The 21,696-nt window shown below is 41.9% G+C and overlaps 1 protein-coding gene across 4 annotated transcripts in view; it reads right to left on the bottom strand.

The window, feature by feature from the left end:
* Positions 1-21,696, bottom strand: part of LOC141087889 (A disintegrin and metalloproteinase with thrombospondin motifs 2-like) — an 851,362-nt gene that overhangs the window by 163,922 nt on the left and 665,744 nt on the right. For all 4 annotated transcript variants that reach the window (XM_073573740.1, XM_073573737.1, XM_073573739.1 and 1 more), the window contains 2 exons: positions 4,818-4,941; positions 977-1,057 (listed from right to left, as the gene is read on the bottom strand). In XM_073573740.1, the coding sequence (XP_073429841.1) occupies positions 977-1,057; positions 4,818-4,941 (205 nt within the window). The remainder of the gene's footprint in view (positions 1-976; positions 1,058-4,817; positions 4,942-21,696) is intronic.

Genomic DNA, 21,696 nt, shown 5'->3' with positions numbered 1-21,696 from the left:
AGCATTTACATTTGATTTATTTGTTATTTTAATTGCTTGTTTCCATGAATCAGGCAAAAAACATATATTCATATCTTCTTCCCACTTAACCATGTGTTTTGACTTAGCAATATATGCAGTATGCCCTCATAGCATCTGGAGATCGCCTCATCCTCCTCCCGGTGTATTAACGCTGGATGTATTCTGACTGGCCACACAGCGCAGGCACAGTCTATGCAGGCTTCTTACAGAAGGACACATCCAGCGTTATATTATAGATCATGTTTTCTGCTTTTCCCTGGCAAATACACTTGCCAGAGGTAAGGGAAGCCAAATTTCGTCTGCGTTTCTCAGTATCACTGCGAATACCGATAGTAAAGAGATTGCTGGCGACTTCCACATTTTTGGCCGTGATGTGTTTTTTATTTTTTATTTTAAACTATCCCATCCAGAGCAATTTTCTTTAACAATTTGTACAACATTAAAATGAACTTTTGGCAACCCGAGTTACTGTCCCCTTGCCAAAAGGATGTAATAAGAAATGCTAGGTAGGTATGTGTACAGAAAGGAAGCATGAGAAGGCGGCGCTGGGTGTCGAATAGAGCTGGAGTGACAAAGGCTTAAAATCTACAATAATTCTTCATCCTCAAACAGTGATTTCTCAGTAATGGAGGAACGGACTGTCCACGTAATGTCTCTAAAAGAGCTACATATACAGATCGGGATGAAATCCTGCTGACAGACTTTGTACAGCCTGATAGCCCATCCAGATTGGCTGCGCTATACTATGTAATAGTAGCAAGGCATTATGGGGCAATCACGCCTGAGGTCATGTTAGTGTTACACAATAAGCAGATGTGTATTCCTATGACTTATTGATTGGCAGGCCCCTTTCTCCCATGGGCGGCCATAGACACGGCCCAACTTTGCCTACAGGTAGATTCGCCTCTCCGTATAGGATTTTAGAATACAGCGTTTTCTGTATTTTGCTATTTACCAATATAATGGGTAGATGATTCGGTTTCTTGAATTAGTAAATGCCGTGCGCCAGCTGGAATTTCAAATATCCTAATGTAACCTGTAACAAAACAAAATCAACATTACCTAGTAGAAAGGCAGTGCAATCAGACCTGGAAAGTGAGGGCACATAAGAAGGTGCATACCGAAAATATTAGTTATCTAATATCTTTATTAAGAACAGCCAAATAACATAGAATCTGTTGTAGTGTCATAATGGATGAGCTGGGATCCTCAATTAAGTCTGAGGATTAGTTTTAATGAGTATTAATTTTATGAATAATTATGTTTTTAGCAAAAAAAAACACTTTATAGGGTACATTCCCTGGGAGAGCGGGTGTTTCAAATCTGCAGTTGTTCCAACGATACTGTTTTTTAAGCACTTCACAACGGGACCCATTTCCATTTTTTCCTCCCCTTCTTCCTAGAGCCCTAAATCTTACTTTTTTTGTCCACATAAACATATGAGGCTTGTTTTTTGTGGGACGAGTCCTTTTGAATGACACCATGACCACATAGTGTACTAGAAATGGAAAACAAATTAAAAGTAAGGAGAAATTATGAGAAAAACGTCTTTCTGAAATAGTTTTTTTTAGGAATTGTTTTTACGGTGTACATCTTGTGGTAAAAAAAGATACCATTTTGGGATAGATGTTACTTTTTGATCGCTTGTTACTGCAATTTTTGTGGAATTGAAGGAACCAAAAAACAACTAATGTTAGCATTCTTGAATTTTTTTTTTCGGTTTACGGTTTTTTACCAATTGGGTTAAGTATTTGTGTATTTCGATCGATTGGACTTTTCTGAAAGCAGTGACATCAAATATGTGAATTTTTTATTAACTTTTATTTTTAATGGGGAAAAGAGAGTTGAGTTGAACTTATGCTTCTTTTAATTTTTTTCATACATTTAAAAACATAATTCCCCCCTCACCACCTTTTTTTCCCTTTGGGAACTAGAAGCTGCAATTGTCTGATCGCTTGTGCTCTATGTAGCTATGCCACAGCATCGCTGTATATAGAAAAAATCACAGTGTCCTTTGAAGCGCGGCCACAGGCTGGGGGTTCCAGAGGAGCTCTGTAATGAAGAGCATGGGGGTTTTCACCAGATCCACTGCTGTCACAGTAACCTATTGGCAACTTGCGATTACTTCACTGCCTAACAGTCCCTGTGCATCTCTCTGAAGCTGGGACACATACACTCGGCTTCAGAGGATCAATGATGGGCAGAGAAGAAGCTGCAGGCATGTGCGAGGTAAGTATAGTGCTTGCGATGTCTCTGGTGCTTATAAGTTATGTTATCACACCCACAGGGGCATGATCACATGCTTAGTGGGCCGATTAGTTTGGGGACACTAACACCCCATCCACTAGTCAATGGCTTCATCTACATATCATAAATGTGTAATGACCAGGCTGAACGTTCCCTGCTATCCACTCCCACACGGTGTCTGCAGCTGAAGGAATTATGACACACACCGGTCTCGGGGATAACAGTTGCTTTTACTTCAGCAGGAATGGGAATTATAACTTGAAACAAATAAGGAACAGTCTCTCATGGGTAGTCCATGGCAATTACAGATCACACTTAGATGCTGAGATGTGATTGGGGTCTGGAGGTTTAAGAGCACTGGACAGTGTCTTTTGGTATTTTACAGAGGGAGGTAGACGCAGCAGTTAGAGGTTACAGACCTGTACTTGGGGTTAGCTCCACAGTGTGTCACGGCACGTGCACAAGTACTTAGAGGCGAATGTAGAAACTGTGGTGAATCCTGTCATAAAGACTAGATGTGGTGAATTCTGTCAGCAATTCTTTAGATGTGAATCCTGTCAGCAATACTTTAAATGTGGTGAATCCTGTCAGAAATATAATGATGTCTGTACAGGTTAGAGGGAACTTAGGCTTTTATGCCTGCAGGAGATCTTGAGGTAAAAACATCCTCCATGTGTGTTATCCTCTCCCTGAAGGCATCCCTCTAACTAAAGAACATTCTAGACTTGCCTGGAAAAACAGCTCCTCCTATTGACCATGTAACTAGGAGCTGGCCAATAGGAGACTGAATTCACATCTCAGATCCTTACAAAACAATAATTCAGTCATTATACACTTTCACCATTAGATGGCGACAGAACACAGCAAACAAGAAATGCATTGCATCTAAAATGAAGGTGACTAGAAATGGAGAATTACAGCTCACAAATAATGTAGAGAGCCAGTTAGAGAGTGAGCAGTAGTGTACAGAAGCTACTCACAATTCAGTATTACTTAAAGGGACAGACACACTCTGGACTGGGTCACTACAAATGGACTTTCGAAATAATTTTACTAAAGATCTGTTTATGTGTGTAATATAACACAGGGACTCTAAGGCAGGGTGTCTACATATGCAGATGCAACTGCTGGTGTTTCTGGGGGCAAGGGGGACCTGACAGGTTCCCTTTTTTACTGTTTATATTCCTTATCATATTGATAGTTAGTAAATTTGAGACTAATAAGGGCTTTCTCTTTAAAAAGTACAATTTAAATACAGTAATAAGGGTCTACACATATGTACCGGGATTCCATGAAATGCACGAGTACTGCCATATTAACGTCAGTAATGACTTCATAATCTTTGACAGTGGCATTTAACAGGAGCTGGCATAGGGCAGTCATTCCATGCACTCATCGAAACGCCAGTGAATTAATTGCAGGTTGCCAATAGGTTGTAATGACAGCAGCGGATCTGTTGAAGACCACAATGCTCGTCATTACGGAAGCCTGAGGCCGAGCTTCAAAGCACACTGTGATTTCTGCTGTATACAGCAATGCTGTGGCATGACTGCATTGGATCGATTATACTGCCACTCATAGTGGCATTGCCCTCTTCCTCACAACATGATTACGGGTGGAGTGGAATGGTTATGACAGCCGGGGACATGCAGAAGGTCCTGACGCTGCCATCATGGTTATCACTGCCTATGGCTGGGTGTCATGGCTAAATGTCATTCTTACTAAATACTGGAATACAGCACTGATGCAGCATTTTGAACAAGTAATCAGCTCATACCAAGTTTAAGTTTCCTAAGAAGAAAACAAAACTTAGTAAACAATAAAAAAAGTTTTAAAAATATGAAAAAAAAATCATAATTCACATTTCCCAGTTTACAAATGAAGAAATAAAAACATGTTTTTTTTTTAACCCATATGGTGTAAAGAGAAGAAAAAAATTGACACCCAGAATTACTGTTGGTTTGCAGCTGCACTTCAATAATTGGAAATATAAAAGCTTACAGGTCTCAGAAAATGTTGCAAAGTTATTTTTACTGTTAATGGACACCATAAAGTAAAAAAAAAAATTGATGAAATGTTGTTTCCCGATTTTACAGCACTCAGATTGTTCTTCCATTTTGGATTTTGAAAAATGGTGTCATTTTATCTACCAGCCCACGTAAGGCTATGTTGACAGAAACCAGCAAATCCCTGCAGTGCATAGTGCGTGCTCCAGGGGGATTCCTACGTATGCAGTCACACAGAGTGACTGCAGACTATCGGTTTGGACCGGACAACCCCTTTAAATAATTGAATACTCTGTAATGTCTGTGTTTGTCCATGTTCCTTCTGAATTGTAAAGTGCTGGTGATGTGTAGATAAAGGTGAATAATACCATTATTACTACAATGTTATAGCTTCTTGCTATGGAATGGCACTTGTTTGCTAAAATTGGAATAACTTTCTTTAGCAGCTGATGAGAGCATTCTTTATGGTAATATAATATTTTCATTATTTTTACGAAAGAGCAGATATGCATCTAGAGAATAACAATATAACATTTCATCTACCTTGCTTCTTAGGTGTTCTTGTAAATGTTCCTTTCACAATTTTACAATGTGAATTATCACCGCCACATACTCCACACTTGTCTTCTTTCTTTGTTGACCCAATCACTTTGTCACAGCCAACTTTCTGCATAAAAAAACAATATTTACAATGCACTTAAATCCCTAAGGACCAAACCTATTTTACCCACAACCCTTGCAATTTGTAACAACACACAAAGCATAACAGGTGCATCTGGGCAGAACACAGCACCAAACGACAATACAGAATTGTATGATAAAGAGCGAGAATAAAAGGATTTCTGATTTATTACACAGTGGGGACAAAAGTATTTAGTCAGCCACCAATTGTGGAAGTTCTCCCACTTAAAAGATGAGAGATGGCCATGTATTTCTACTAACTGAGTGTTCCGAACCAAAATGATGCAAACCACGGATTAAACTCAGAAATGCAAATCTATAGGTCAATGAACAATATCAGACTGCATTCGGATGCCATCCATGTACTGTTCATTTTTAATGGACTGAGAGAGACTGAAAATGTGATGATTAGGTCTCATTCACACATTCAGTATTCTACATCAGTATTTGTAAGCTAAACGCAGGAGTGGGTGAGAAATACAGAAGTGGTGACGTGTTTCTGTTATACAATAATGAGACCAAGGAGGGCACTACTAAATAAGAATTAGGGATACCCGTGCAGTCAGTAAAGACATACACTGGAAAAAAGTAGAAAAGCTAGCGACCAAAGAAAAGCAGGGATCACCAGAAAATATAGTAAATTTTATTGGACAACCATAAACAACACCATCTAAAAACACTTAAAAGTAATAAAACATGACAAGGCATACACAAGGCTCATAATAAAGCCAACAAGACATCCCCCACGACTAAGAAAGTGGCTGAACAGTTCAACGTAATATATGAGCAATAGGAGTGACAAGCAATGAACAATAATTATAAATGCATATGGTACACTAATAGAAATACATAGATCAGATTATTGTTAATATCACCATCCCCTATCTGTAGCAGCAGTAATAATAATCGTTTGCCCATGAGAATGAACACATCACAGTACTATAGCGGTGTGAAAAGGCATCTGAAATATATATAAAACAGATAGTGGGCAATGGAATCTATGATGCACAATTTGCATAAATACCTCAAAATGCCCTGAAGAGTGACCAAAGAATTAGTTGAAATATTCACAATATAGGAAAATAACCTATAGTTTTCTCCATACCAATAAGTGAACCGTGGTCCTAATAAACTCAAGCCATATCCGGCAATACAGCAACAGTGCAGATAGACATTAAGGACAGGCTGAAATAAATCCAAGGTAAATGGAGACCATACCCCGCGTCACCTAAAAATAGAGATGCAATGTACTCAAATAGAAGTGAGAAAAAAGTCCTGCCCGGACTATCCTGGTAACATACATTTACATGTGGGAGCTTGTGGAGTGTCCGACGTGTGTCACCACCGCAAGGTGGCTTCGTCAGGGGCTGGAGAGTATGTTCAATGGAAGTCCTATAAATATATTCTATAATAAGGCATAATAGATTGCAGCTGTGGCAAGTTACCTGATCGGCCGCATTGGATGAAAACACGAGGATGCGCCGTCAGACGGAGACCAGAGGCATGACCCGTGACACACCATTACTTCCGGGTGAGTGCACGTAAGTTCATTAGAAGTGCCCGACATGGCAAATCATACTGCGCATGCGCAGGAAAGATGGTTGTCGCAGTAACCAAAAGATGCTAGCATTAAGAGTGATCCAATTCTCCTACGAATATAACGCGCTGATTCATTAGACGTGTGTGACATAGCAATTCACCACTGCGCAGGTGCAGGGAGAGTAGTCACAGTAACTATAGACGCTAATACTTTGAATAATCCAGCGCGCACGTAATATAATCCAATAGAAAAGATACAGACAAATAAGCTTATTATCTCCCGAAAAGGAACAGATGATAGTATAATGTAAACAAGACATATAATAATAAAAATATTGAGTAGACATGCAAGGTACTCATTGCGCATATAAGATACCGACTACAAAAGAGGGACTTCATAATCAGATACTGCATATTAAAAGATGGAAATGCGCTAATGCATTAGAGCTTCAAAGGAAAGCAATTCCCCAAACGCAGATACAACGAAAATAATTGCAACACAGGCGATGACACTATTGCTTCAAGTCACTCTGGTGCAGGTAATTATCAATGCGCATGCGCTACAGTCAGACATGTAAATTCAAACAGATATTGCATATTCAAGCAGTGAGTGATGTAATGCACTGGTTAATTAAAGCTGGGAAGCTTGGCCCAACACTCATGCGCTAGAGCGCAGAAAATAGCCGCTTTAATTGCAAGTAGTGCTGCTGCTGAGCATATTTAAATTCAAATAGTCATAGGCGCGCACATAATAAAGTAAAGATAGAAAAATTCAATAAAATATGCCTGCCTACCGTCCCTTCAAAGATGAAAAAAGGGCACATTATTAGACCCAAAAAATGACATCCTCAATAGAATAGGAACATATATGGGTATTGCTTAGTGCGCTTATGAAATAGACATATATCAATAGAAATTTTATTCAATGCTGCGCATTGTACAAAATGGACCAGAAACCGTGCGCCAGATTTAAAGAGTTTGTATCCCAACGCGAACACAAAAGAAATAATTACCACAGTCACTAATGACACTGAAATTGATATTGATCTCACATCAGAAGACTACAAATGTGAACAATATTAGCAAAAAGAGACATACAAATTGCAGTTGCACAAGGCACCACAACAAATTAAATGATCACAGAATATTCCTGGTATGGGTCACCAAAAGTTTTGGCTGAAGGGATACCACACATAGAGCCAAGGAGAATATGTACTTTTTATTATCAAGGTGTACACTTCAAATAAGACAGAGATGTCTTATAGCAAAATAATTATTAAATAGATGCTATGTATAATAGATGATGCAACTCCACAAACTCCCCATCTTTACCAAAGATCCTCGTAACAATGAGTACATAGTTGGTATACAAGCCGTAAATAAGGCATTAAGTGTACAACAAGGCACAGTCAAAAGCTGTTGCCAGCTGTATAGCCCGATCAATGATCTTTATGGAGAACAGCTCTTATTTTAACTGACATTGTACCATATAAAACAAAAAATAAAGTTCTGTTTGAATATATTAAATAGAAATGTGCCATAAATACACACAATATGATATTGTTGATGTTACCAAATGCGAAGTCACCAAGAAAAGGGGCCAAAACCATGTAAGCACACCCTAATAGCATGTTTCCCAGACAAAGATACACTAAGAGGTCTAGCCTAGAAAGGAAATCCAGGGAAAATGAATCAAAATGGACCATAGCACCGATTCCAAACCGGCATCAGCCAGCTATGGAATCGAGGATCTCCACAAGCTCACCCCCATACCAACACTTGGATAGACAAATATAGGTTAGAAAGAATACTAATATTGTAGTGCAGGGCAATCCATGGTAACTGAGGTGATAACGCAATATACAATAAAAATAAGGAGATATAAATCTCCAAATAAACAGGTAACACGCTCATAACAGGGCATCCAAGTAAAGACATATTGAAGTCATGAGCAAAATTCTTCAAGGAGAGTCCATGACATAATAAAGGCAAAAATCCAGTTGCAGGAAGTCCACAAAAGAACTTTATCCGGAGATCACTGGGAGGTGCGACACATCTAGATTGAAGCGAAGAGATCCAGGGTATGCTGTAAAGACGATGAAATCCAAGGTGATTAAACTTTAAATCGTTGTGTCCGAAATCTGCAGAAAGAAGCAAAGCTTAAAAAGCGAGCTAATTCAAATCTGTTTGTAGTACCCAGTAAATAAAAGGTCTTCATTTAATCCTAAAGGAGAATGACTCCGAAGATGGAAAATCCACCTATATTCACGTTTCAACAATTCCAACGAGATGTTCCCCCCTCTAATATTAGTCTGTACAGCTTCCAATCCCATAACCCTCATACCAGTGCTACAACCCTGATGTTCACGCAGAAAATGCATAGCCATTGAGGTTAGGGGTTTACCTTTTTCACGGTCAGTTTTCGCTGTATTAATGTTCGAGAGGTGTTGTTGGATCCTCTTTCTAAGTTCTTGTGTGGTTTGTCCCAAATAGATTTTCAGGCATTGGCAAAACAAGGCATATATCAGATTTTTGGACCTGCAATTGAAAAGGTCTTAGAAAGAACAGGAAAGGTCAAAGTGGGTAAATTAACCCCCTCACTACCAACAGTAAGGTGACAGATATTACATCTGCCACAAGCAAAAGTCCCTAACAGACGTACCCCCCTATTTAAGCTAGAAACAGGTCTCTTGAAGTGACTATGGCACAAAGAATCCTTCAGGGATTGTGCCTTTCTGGCAATGAGGGTAGGTTGTGGTGCTATATGGGGTGCCAACTTGGGCTCGTCAACCAACATACCCCAATATTTGGTCAAGATGCCTCGTAAATTGTGCCAATGATTGTTATATGTTGTAACAAGACCCAAAGGCCTGTCAACTTTGGGGGATCGTGGACGTAGCAATTCAGCACGATTGACATCTCTCGCTGATTGGAAAGCACTAGAAATTACCTTATGTGGGTAACCCCTATCTTTGAAGTGTCTTGTCAAGTCCTTGGCCTGTATCAAAAAATCCTGTTGACTGGAACAATTTCTTTTTAGATGGTAAAATTGTCCATTTGGAATCCCATTTCTCAAATGTTTCGGATGGAAGCTTGAGTAATGTAAGATACTGTTGGTAGAAGTCGGTTTACGATAAAGGGTGGTCTTGATAGATGACCCCTCAATAGCAAGTTTCAAATCCAATAATTCAATAACAGAGCCTGCAAAGTTAGCTGTAAGATGAATATTTAGACCATTATCATTAAGTCTATCAACAAAGCTTTTGCATTCTTCCATGGGCCCCGACCATAATAAGAGAACGTCATCAATGTAACGCCACCATTTAAATACGTGATCTTTGAATTCAGATAATGGATAAACACAGGTCGACTGCCACCACCCGAGATACAGGTTGGCATAGGATGGGGTACAGCATGCACCCATCGCTGTACCAGAGACCTGCCTGTAAAACGCCCGATCGAATACAAAATAGTTCTTGTCCAAAATAAAGTGCAACAAGTCCACTAGGAATGAATCATGTTGGCGGTCGCCAGTAGTACGATGTTCCAAAAAGAAGGTAACCACCTGGATACCCAAATCGTGTCGGATATTGGTGTACAAGGATTCAACATCCAGTGAAACGAAAAACGTATCAGGAGGGATAATCAAATCGTTTAACAAAACCAGAAGATGTGAAGTATCCTTCACATAGGAAATGAGGGTAGTAACCAAAGGCTGGAGAAAGAAATCAACATAAATGCAAGGTTTCTTAAAAATCCCACCAATACCCGACACGATGGGCCGTCCAGGCGGATCCACAGTGGACTTGTGCACCTTAGGTAACATATAAAAGGTGGGAACTCTCGGGTCGTGGGTAGTCAGAAATTCTCTTTCTTTTTTACTCAAGACATTATGGATCTGAGCCATATTTAGAAGTTTGCCCAGTTTAGAACTAAACACTGAGGTGGGATCAGATGGAAGTTTCTGATAAAAATGGGAGTTACTAAGTTGTCTCTTAGCCTCCTTTAGGTACTGATCCATGGGCCAGATGACAATACTGCCACCTTTGTCAGCTTCTCTTTTCACTAGATCTTTATTATCACTAAGATCTTTTATGGCCCTCCTTTCGGATTTACTTATATTATTCAAACAGTCAGGTTTGACTCTAAGTTGCTGTATATCTCTACATACCGCATCAAAGAAAATCTGGACCACAGGAAACAACGAAAACTTGGGTGTTGCCTGGGAAGGTAGTCGTCCCATAAAGCGTTTTATTGTAGAGGGATTTTCATTTTCTTCCAAAAGGTAAAGAAGATCTCTGAATGCTTGTCTATCCTCCATCGGCAAGGTATCCAAAATTGTGGGTTGATGATACAATAATTTGAAGGTGAGTTGTCTACAAAACAAGTATAAATCCTTGACAAAGACAAACTTGTCTAACATATTCATGGGACAAAAAGACAGTCCACGTTGGAGAATAGAATACTCAGTTTGTGACAAATTGTAGTTGGATAGATTAATAATAGACAACTTACCCTCAAGTTGCTGCGCCGTATCAAGGGGATGTGACAAAGTTACCTCACCTTCAAATTATTGTATCATCAACCCACAATTTTGGATACCTTGCCGATGGAGGATAGACAAGCATTCAGAGATCTTCTTTACCTTTTGGAAGAAAATGAAAATCCCTCTACAATAAAACGCTTTACGGGACGACTACCTTCCCAGGCAACACCCAAGTTTTCGTTGTTTCCTGTGGTCCAGATTTTCTTTGATGCGGTATGTAGAGATATACAGCAACTTAGAGTCAAACCTGACTGTTTGAATAATATAAGTAAATCCGAAAGGAGGGCCATAAAAGATCTTAGTGATAATAAAGATCTAGTGATAAGAGAAGCTGACAAAGGTGGCAATATTGTCATCTGGCCCATGGATCAGTACATAAAGGAGGCTAAGAGACAACTTAGTAACTCCCATTTTTATCAGAAACTTCATCTGATCCCACCTCAGTTTTTAATTCTAAACTGGACAAACTTCTAAATATGGCTCAGATCCATAATGTCTTGAGTAAAAAAGATACAGAATTTCTGACTACCCATCACCCGAGAGTTCCCACCTTTTATATGTTACCTAAGGTGCACAAATCCACTGTGGATCCGCCTGGTCGGCCCATCGTGTCGGGTATTGGTGGGATTTTTGAGAAACCTTGCATTTATGTTGATTTCTTTCTCCAGCCTTTGGTTACTACCCTCAATTCCTATGTGAAGGATACTTCACATCTTCTGGTTTTGTTAAACGATTTGATTATCCCTCCTGATACGTTTTTAGTTTCACTGGATGTTGAATCCTTGTACACCAATATCCAACATGATTTGGCGGTTACCTTCTTTTTGGAACATCATACTACTGGCAACCGCCAACATGATTCATTCTTAGTGGACTTGTTGCACTTTATTTTGGACAAGAACTATTTTGTATTCGATTGGGCATTCTACAGGCAGGTCTCTGGTACAGCGATGGGTGCACGCTGTACCCCATCCTATGCCAACCTGTTTCTCGGGTGGTGGGAGTTTACCTGTGTTTATCTGTTATCTGAATTCAAAGATCACGTATTTAAATGGTGGCGTTACATTGATGACGTTCTCTTATTATGGTCGGGGCCCATGGAAGAATGCAAAAGCTTTGTTGATAGACTTAATGATAATGGTCTAAATATTCATCTTACAGCTAACTTTGCAGGCTCTGTTGTTGAATTTTTGGATTTGAAACTTGCTATTGAGGGGTCATCTATCAAGATCACCCTTTATCGTAAACCCACTTCTACCAACAGTATCTTACATTACTCAAGCTTCCATTCTAAACATTTGAGAAATGGGATTCCAAAGGGACAATTTTACTATCTAAAAAGAAATTGTTCCAGTCAACAGGATTTTTTGGTACAGGCCAATGACTTGACAAGACGCTTCAAAGATAGGGGTTACCCACATAAGGTAATTTCTAGTGCTTTCCAATCAGCCAGAGATGTCAATCGTGCTGAATTGCTACGTCCACGATCCCCCAAAGTTGACAGGCCTTTGGGTCTTGTTACAACATATAACAATCATTGGCACGATTTACGAGGCATCTTGACCAAATATTGGGGTATGTTGGTTGACGAGCCCAAGTTGGCACCCCATATAGCACCACAACCTACCCTCATTGCCAGAAAGGCACAATCCCTGAAGGATTCTTTGTGCCATAGTCACTTCAAGAGACCTGTTTCTAGCTTAAATAGGGGGGTACGTCTGTTAGGGACTTTTGCTTGTGGCAGATGTAATATCTGTCACCTTACTGTTGGTAGTGAGGGGGTTAATTTACCCACTTTGACATTTCCTGTTCTTTCTAAGACCTTTTCAATTGCAGGTCCAAAAATCTGATATATGCCTTGTTTTGCCAATGCCTTTAAATCTATGTGGGACAAACCACACAAGAACTTAGAAAGAGGATCCAACAACACCTCTCGAACATTAATACAGCGAAAACTGACCGTGAAAAAGGTAAACCCCTAACCTCAGTGACTATGCATTTTCTGCGTGAATATCAGGGTTGTAGCACTGGTATGAGGGTTATGGGATTGGAAGCTGTACAGACTAATATTAGAGGGGGGAACATCTCGTTGGAATTGCTGAAACGTGAATCTAGGTGGATTTTCCATCTTCGGAGTCGTTCTCCTTTAGGATTAAATGAAGACCTTTTATTTACTGGGTACTACAAACAGATTTGAATTAGCTCGCTTTTTGAGCTTTGCTTCTTTCTGCAGATTTCGGACACAACGATTTACAGTTTAATCACCTTGGATTTCATCGTCTTTATGGCATACCCTGGATCTCTTCGCTTCAATCTGAATGTGTCGCATCTCCCAGTGGTCTCCGGATAAAGTTCTTTTGTGGACTTCCTGCAACTGGATTTTTGCCTTTATTATGTCATGGGCTCTCCTTGAAGAATTTTGTTCATGACTTCAATATGTCTTTACTTGGATGCCCTGTTATGAGCGTGTTACCTGTTTATTTGGAGATTTATATCTCCTTATTGTTCTTGTATATTGCGTTATCACCTCAGTTACCATGGATTGCCCTGCACTACAATATTAGTATTCTTTCTAACCTATATTTGTCTATCCAAGTGTTGGTATGGGGGTGAGCTTGTGGAGATCCTCGATTCCATAGCTGGCTGATGCCGGTTTGGAATCGGTGCTATGGTCCATTTTGATTCATTTTCCCTGGATTTCCTTTCTAGGCTAGACCTCTTAGTGTATCTTTGTCTGGGAAACATGCTATTAGGGTGTGCTTACATGGTTTTGGCCCCTTTTCTTGGTGACTTCGCATTTGGTAACATCAACAATATCATATTGTGTGTATTTATGGCACATTTCTATTTAATATATTCAAACAGAACTTTATTTTTTGTTTTATATGGTACAATGTCAGTTAAAATAAGAGCTGTTCTCCATAAAGATCATTGATCGGGCTATACAGCTGGCAACAGCTTTTGACTGTGCCTTGTTGTACACTTAATGCCTTATTTACGGCTTGTATACCAACTATGTACTCATTGTTACGAGGATCTTTGGTAAAGATGGGGAGTTTGTGGAGTTGCATCATCTATTATACATAGCATCTATTTAATAATTATTTTGCTATAAGACATCTCTGTCTTATTTGGAGTGTACACCTTGATAATAAAAAGTACATATTCTCCTTGGCTCTATGTGTGGTATCCCTTCAGCCAAAACTTTTGGTGACCCATACCAGGAATATTCTGTGATCATTTAATTTGTTGTGGTGCCTTGTGCAACTGCAATTTGTATGTCTCTTTTTGCTAATATTGTTCACATTTGTAGTCTTCTGATGTGAGATCAATATCAATTTCAGTGTCATTAGTGACTGTGGTAATTATTTCTTTTGTGTTCGCGTTGGGATACAAACTCTTTAAATCTGGCGCACGGTTTCTGGTCCATTTTGTACAATGCGCAGCATTGAATAGAATTTCTATTGATATATGTCTATTTCATAAGCGCACTAAGCAATACCCATATTTGTTCCTATTCTATTGAGGATGTCATTTTTTGGGTCTAATAATGTGCCCTTTTTTTCATCTTTGCAGGGACAGTAGGCAGGCATATTTTATTGAATTTTTCTATCTTTACTTTATTATGTGCGCGCCTATGACTATTTGAATTTAAATATGCTCAGCAGCAGCACTACTTGCAATTAAAGCGGCTATTTTCTGCGCGCTAGCACATGAGTGTTGGCCCAAGCTTCCCAGCTTTAATTAACCAGTGCATTACATCACTCACTGCTTGAATATGCAATATCTGTTTGAATTTACGTGTCTGACTCTAGCGCATGCGGATTGATAATTACCTGCACCAGAGTGACTTGAAGCAATAGTGTCATCGCCTGTGCTGCAATTATTCTCGTTGTATCTGCTTATGGGGAATTGCTTTCCTTTGAAGCTCTAATGCATTAGCGCATTTCCATCTTTTAATATGCAGTATCTGATTATGAAGTCCCTCTTTTGTAGTCGGTATCTTATATGCGCAATGAGTACCTTGCATGTCTACTCAATAATTATTATATGTCTTGTTTACATTATACTATCATCTGTTCCTTTTCGGGAGATAATAAGCTTATTTGTCTGTATCTTTTCTATTGGATTATATTACGTGCGCGCTGGATTATTCAAAGTATTAGCGTCTATAGTTACTGTGGCGACTACTCTCCTTGCATCTGCGCAGTGGTGAATTGTTATGTCACACACGTCTAATGAATCAGCGCGTTATATTCGTAGGAGAATTGGATCACTCTTAATACTAGCGTCTTTTGGTTACCGCGACAACCATCTTTTCTGCACATGCGCAGTTTGATTTGCCATGTCGGGCACTTCTAATGAACTTACTGTACGTGCATTCACCCGGAAGTAATGGTGTGTCACTGGTCATGCCTCTGGTCTCCGTCTGACGGCGCGTCCTCGTGTTTCCATCTAATATGGCCGATCAGGTAACTTGCCACAGCTGCAATCTATTATGCCTTATTATGGAATATATTTATAGGACTTCCATTGAACATACTCTCCAGACCATGACGAAGCCACCTTGCGGTGGCGACATGCGTCGGGCACTCCACAAACTCCCCCATGTAAATGTATGTTACCAGGATAGTGCGGGCAGGACTTTTTTCTCACTTCTATTTGAGTACATTGCATCCCTAGTTTTAGGTGATGCGGGGTATGGTCTCCATCTACCTTGGATTTATTTCAGCCTGTCCTTAATGTCTATCTGCACTGTTGCTGTATTGCCGGATATGGCTTGAGTTTATTAGGACCACGGTTCACTTATTGGTAAGGACAAAACTATACGTTATTTTCCTATATTGTGAATATTTCAACTAATTCTTTGGTCACTCTTCAGGGCATTTTGAGGTATTTATGCAAATTGTGCATCATAGATTCCATTGCCCACTATCTGTTTTATGTATATTTCAGATGCCTTTTCACACCGCTATAGTACTGTGATGTGTTCATTCTCATGGGCAAACGATTATTATTACTGCTGTTACAGATAGGGGATGGTGATATTAACAATAATCTGATCTATGTATTTCTATTAGTGTACCATATGCATTTATAATTATTGTTCATTGCTTGTCACTCCTATTGCTCATATATTACGTTGAACTGTTCAGCCACTTTCTTAGTCGTGGGGGATGTTTTGTTGGCTTTATTATGAGCCTTGTGTATGCCTTGTCATGTTTTATGACTTTTAAATGTTTTTATATGGTGTTGTTTATGGTTGTCAAATAAAATTTACTATATTTTCTGGTGATCCCTGCTTTTCTTTGGTCAGTAGCTTTTCTACTTTTTTCCAGTGTTTGTATTATACTTTTCCTCTGATTGTTCCACTCCTGGTTTTGAAATAAGCTGAAACCATAAACGGGCATGTACCGTTGCACTATACTAAAAGGTTCAAGGCTTCTTATGGTTTCAGCTTATTTCATTCAGTAGCACTCAGTTGACAGGGTGTGCACTACCTTTTGCAGCTTTCTTGCCCATTCCTCCTCCCATCCTTTTGGTTTGAGAGTGCAGGTGTCTATTTAACATGTCTTACAAATACTGATGTAAAATACTGACAAAATACTGAATGTGTGAATGTGGTCTAAACCTGACACTCTGATGAAACTCTGATCCAAAACAGTAATGAAAATCTGTCAGTTTATTGTGTACGAAGCAGATTCATGACGGCTGAATAAGCTTCTCCTGCCCTGACTGTACTGGTCCATAAAAAATCCAGATTAGTTCTACTTCTGTATGCGTCCTGCATTTCCCTACATACCTATCTTTAACATTGGGAACGCAGGGACATGCATTGTATGTGGATGCGTCCGCATGCAGTGATATGACATGTGCGGCGACCGCACGGAAATGCAAAACTTTGCATTTTCATGCGGTCGCCAAACACGGCAAATCGCCGCATGGGGATGCATCCACATACAACACATGTCCCTGCGTACCCAATGTTAAAGATAGATATGCAGGATGCATACACAAGTAGGCGGAGCTTCAGGGAGGACGAAAGGAGGAAGTTGGCTGCCATCCACAGCCCTCCTGAAAGCAAATGTGAAACCAGCCTTAGATGGAGGTTCCCTAAAGCATTTTTTTTGCAAAACACGAAAATAAAAAATAAAACTATATGTGACGAGGTCAGCTTACGCTGAGTCGTTTTTCTTTAGAGTGGACCCTCTGGGTCGTGCCACCCACCCACCTAGGGTGAGCTGACCTTATGAGGAACCACCCCCTATACAAGGAGTGACAGGGGCAAGACCAAGGGGGTGAGCCACCACGACTCCTGGCACCAGACGGCCGACTCAAGTAGCCACTAGATACGAGTGTCTGACGACAAGGATGAGCAGGAAGCAAGACAAAACAAGACTTAAGTTCAAAGTATCTTCATTAAGACAACTTCAGGATAACATGCAGTGCAAAAATGTGAGAACAAGCAAACACGGCAAGTTGCGTGCGTGGGCACGCCAAGGTCCATAGCATGGTACGTGCCAGGTGGCACGCCTGGGTACAGGCAAAGGCTCAATGGCATCGGACTCCGGACAACAGGCAACGATCATCAGGGTCATCAGGTTCCGGAGCTCTGATGGCGATCGGCAGGTTCCAGGCATCCGGCAGGCAAACCAGGGTTCAGGCATGGAGGCACGACAGATCTCCAGGCATGGTGTGTGCTAGGGAACACGCCTAGGTCCAAGGCAGGATTCCAGGCAACGTGCAAGCTAGGGGCAAACCAGGGTCCAGGGCAAGGTGCAAGGCAAGGTGCATGTTTTGGGGACACGCCAGGGTTCAAAGATAAACAAACAAGACAGGGTGCGTGTGGAGAGAAACGCCAAGGCACAAGGTACAAGGCAGAGTCCTGCACGTGCAGAGAGACATGCCAGGGTCAGGGTTCAAGGCAGAGTCCTGTGCATGCAGAAAGACACGCCAGGGTCAGGTTCAAGGCAGAGTCCTGCGCGTGCAGAGGTCACGCCAGGGTCAGGGTTCAAGGCAGAGTCCTGCGTGTGCAGAGAGATATGCCAGGGTCAGGGTTCAAGGCAGAGTCCTGCGCGTGCAGAGGGCACGCCAGGGTCAGGTTCAAGACAAAGTCCTGCGCATGCAGAGGGGCACGCCAGGGTTCAAGGCAGAGTCCTGCGTGTGCAGGGGGCACGCCAGGGTCAGGGTTAAAAGCAGAGTCCTGCGTGTGCAGAAGACACGCCAGGGAAAGAGTACAGGCAAGGACCTGTACGTGTGAAAGGGCATGACAGGGTACATGGCAAGACCTGCACGTACTTTTACAGAAGCACGGGGAGGTATGCCACGGGGCAGGCGAGGGCCTGCACGTGCTAAGAGAGGAGTACGCAAACACAGTGCAGAGACAGTGTGAGTGCAAGGAAGCACAGAGAGCATGGCTGGGGCACTGGATAGCTGGACGGGCTGCAGCACAAACAGGCGGGCAAGACTCCAGCGAACCCGGCTGAGGCATAGCAGGCGACACAGTTGTCACTGACCGTCGAGCACTGCTGAGGCCCAAGCAGGAGGCTAGGAAGGCCAGGCGCATGCAAAGGGCACACGAAGAAACAAGGCAAGACTAGGCGAGAAACAAGGCAAGACAAGGTACGGAAAACGGAGCAGAACAAAGGCAGAAACACAGAGCCAGGTCAGAGCGAGAACAGTGCTAGCAGCGGAGCGTAGGCCGAAGCCCAGAGCCGGGTCAAGGGAGAACCTTGAGACTAGCGTGGAAATGTGCAAGAGAGCACGATAGGACAGAGTCTAGCAGCGGAGCGTAGGCCGAAGCCCAGAGCCGGGTCAAGGCGGAGCCTTGAGACTGGACATGGAAATGTGTCCAGTGTCCACAAGTGTCTGCAGAAATTCTGTGACATAGCGCTCAGATATCAGTGGGCCTCACACAATCCAAAAGTGTCCAGTGTCCACAAGTGTCTGCAGAAATTCAAAATCTCCCTTATCCTCTAGTCACTTTTGTCACAGCTGTGCCATCGAGCCTGTGACATAGCGCTCAGATATTCAGTGGGCCTCACACAATCCAAAAGTGTCCAGTGTCCACAAGTGTCTGCAGAAATTCAAAATCTCACTTATCCTCTTGTCACTTTTGTCACAGCTGTGCCATCGAGCCTGTGACATAGCGCTCAGATATCAGTGGGCCTCACACAATCCAAAAGTGTCCAGTGTCCACAAGTGTCTGCAGAAATTCAAAATCTCCCTTATCCTCTCGTCACTTTTGTCACAGCTGTGCCATCGAGCCTGTGACATAGCGCTCAGATATCAGTGGGCCTCACACAATCCAAAAGTGTCCAGTGTCCACAAGTGTCTGCAGAAATTCAAAATCTCCCTTATCCTCTCGTCACTTTTGTCACAGCTGTGCCATCGAGCCTGTGACATAGCGCTCAGATATCAGTGGGCCTCACACAATCCAAAAGTGTCCAGTGTCCACAAGTGTCTGCTGAAATTCAAAATCTCCCTTATCCTCTAGTCACTTTTGTCACAGCTGTGCCATCGAGCCTGTCACATAGCACTCAGATATACATTGGGCCTCACACAATCCAAAAGTGTCTAGTGTCCTCAAGTGTCTGCAGAAATTCAAAATCTCCCTTATCCTCTCATCACTTTTGTCACAGCTGTGCCATCGAGCCTGTGACATAGCGATCAGATATCAGTGGGCCTCACACAATCCAAAAGTGTCCAGTGTCCACAAGTGTCTGCAGAAATTCAAAATCTCCCTTATCCTCTAGTCACTTTTGTCACAGCTGTGCCATCGAGCCTGTGACATAGCGCTCAGATATTCAGTGGGCCTCACACAATCCAAAAGTGTCCAGTGTCCACAAGTGTCTGCAGAAATTCAAAATCTCACTTATCCTCTCGTCACTTTTGTCACAGCTGTGCCATCGAGCCTGTGACATAGCGCTCAGATATCAGTGGGCCTCACACAATCCAAAAGTGTCCTGTGTCCACAAGTGTCTGCAGAAATTCAAAATCTCCCTTATCCTCTCGTCACTTTTGTCACAGCTGTGCCATCGAGCCTGTGACATAGCGCTCAGATATCAGTGGGCCTCACACAATCCAAAAGTGTCCAGTGTCCACAAGTGTCTGCAGAAATTCAAAATCTCCCTTATCCTCTCGTCACTTTTGTCACAGCTGTGCCATCGAGCCTGTGACATAGCGCTCAGATATCAGTGGGCCTCACACAATTCAAAAGTGTCCAGTGTCCACAAGTGTCTGCTGAAATTCAAAATCTCCCTTATCCTCTAGTCACTTTGGTCACAGCTGTACCATCGAGCCTGTCACATAGCGCTCAGATATTCATTGGGCCTCACACAATCCAAAAGTGTCCAGTGTCCACAAGTGTCTGCAGAAATTCAAAATCTCCCTTATCCTCTCGTCACTTTTGTCACAGCTGTGCCATCGAGCCTGTGACATAGCGCTCAGATATCAGTGGGCCTCACACAATTCAAAAGTGTCCAGTGTCCACAAGTGTCTGCTGAAATTCAAAATCTCCCTTATCCTCTAGTCACTTTGGTCACAGCTGTGCCATCGAGCCTGTGACATAGCGCTCAGATATCAGTGGGCCTCACACAATCCAAAAGTGTCCAGTGTCCACAAGTGTCTGCAGAAATTCAAAATCTCCCTTATCCTCTCGTCACTTTTGTCACAGCTGTGCCATCGAGCCTGTGACATAGCGCTCAGATATCAGTGGGCCTCACACAATCCAAAAGTGTCCAGTGTCCACAAGTGTCTGCTGAAATTCAAAATCTAACTTATCCTCTAGTCACTTTGGTCACAGCTGTGCCATCGAGCCTGTCACATAGCGCTCAGATATTCATTGGGCCTCACACAATCCAAAAGTGTCCAGTGTCCACAAGTGTCTGCTGAAATTCAAAATCTCACTTATCCTCTAGTCACTTTGGTCACAGCTGTGCCATCGAGCCTGTCACATAGCGCTCAGATATTCATTGGGCCTCACACAATCCAAAAGTGTCCAGTGTCCACAAGTGTCTGCTGAAATTCAAAATCTCACTTATCCTCTAGTCACTTTGGTCACAGCTGTGTTATCGAGCCTGTCACATAGCGCTCAGATATTCATTGGGCCTCACACAATCCAAAAGTGTCCAGTGTCCACAAGTGTCTGCTGAAATTCAAAATCTCACTTATCCTCTAGTCACTTTGGTAACAGCTGTGCCATCGAGCCTGTCACATAGCGCTCAGATATTCATTGGGCCTCACACAATCCAAAAGTGTCCAGTGTCCACAAGTGTCTGCTGAAATTCAAAATCTCACTTATCCTCTAGTCACTTTGGTCACAGCTGTGCCATCGAGCCTGTCACATAGCGCTCAGATATTCATTGGGCCTCACACAATCCAAAAGTGTCCAGTGTCCACAAGTGTCTGCAGAAATTCAAAATCTCACTTATCCTCTAGTCACTTTGGTCACAGCTGTGCCATCGAGCCTGTCACATAGCACTCAGATATTCATTGGGCCTCACACAATCCAAAAGTGTCCAGTATCCACAAGTGTCTGCTGAAATTCAAAATCTCACTTATCCTCTAGTCACTTTGGTCACAGCTGTGCCATCGAGCCTGTCACATAGCGCTCAGATATTCATTGGGCCTCACACAATCCAAAAGTGTCCAGTG

This window comes from Dendrobates tinctorius, unplaced genomic scaffold (assembly GCF_039654945.1).
Source record: "Dendrobates tinctorius isolate UK_male_01 unplaced genomic scaffold, ASM3965494v1 ptg000036l, whole genome shotgun sequence".
NCBI lineage: Eukaryota > Metazoa > Chordata > Amphibia > Anura > Dendrobatidae > Dendrobates > Dendrobates tinctorius.
Note: the sequence above shows the minus strand (reverse complement) of the source record. Positions and strands in the feature narration are given on the sequence as shown.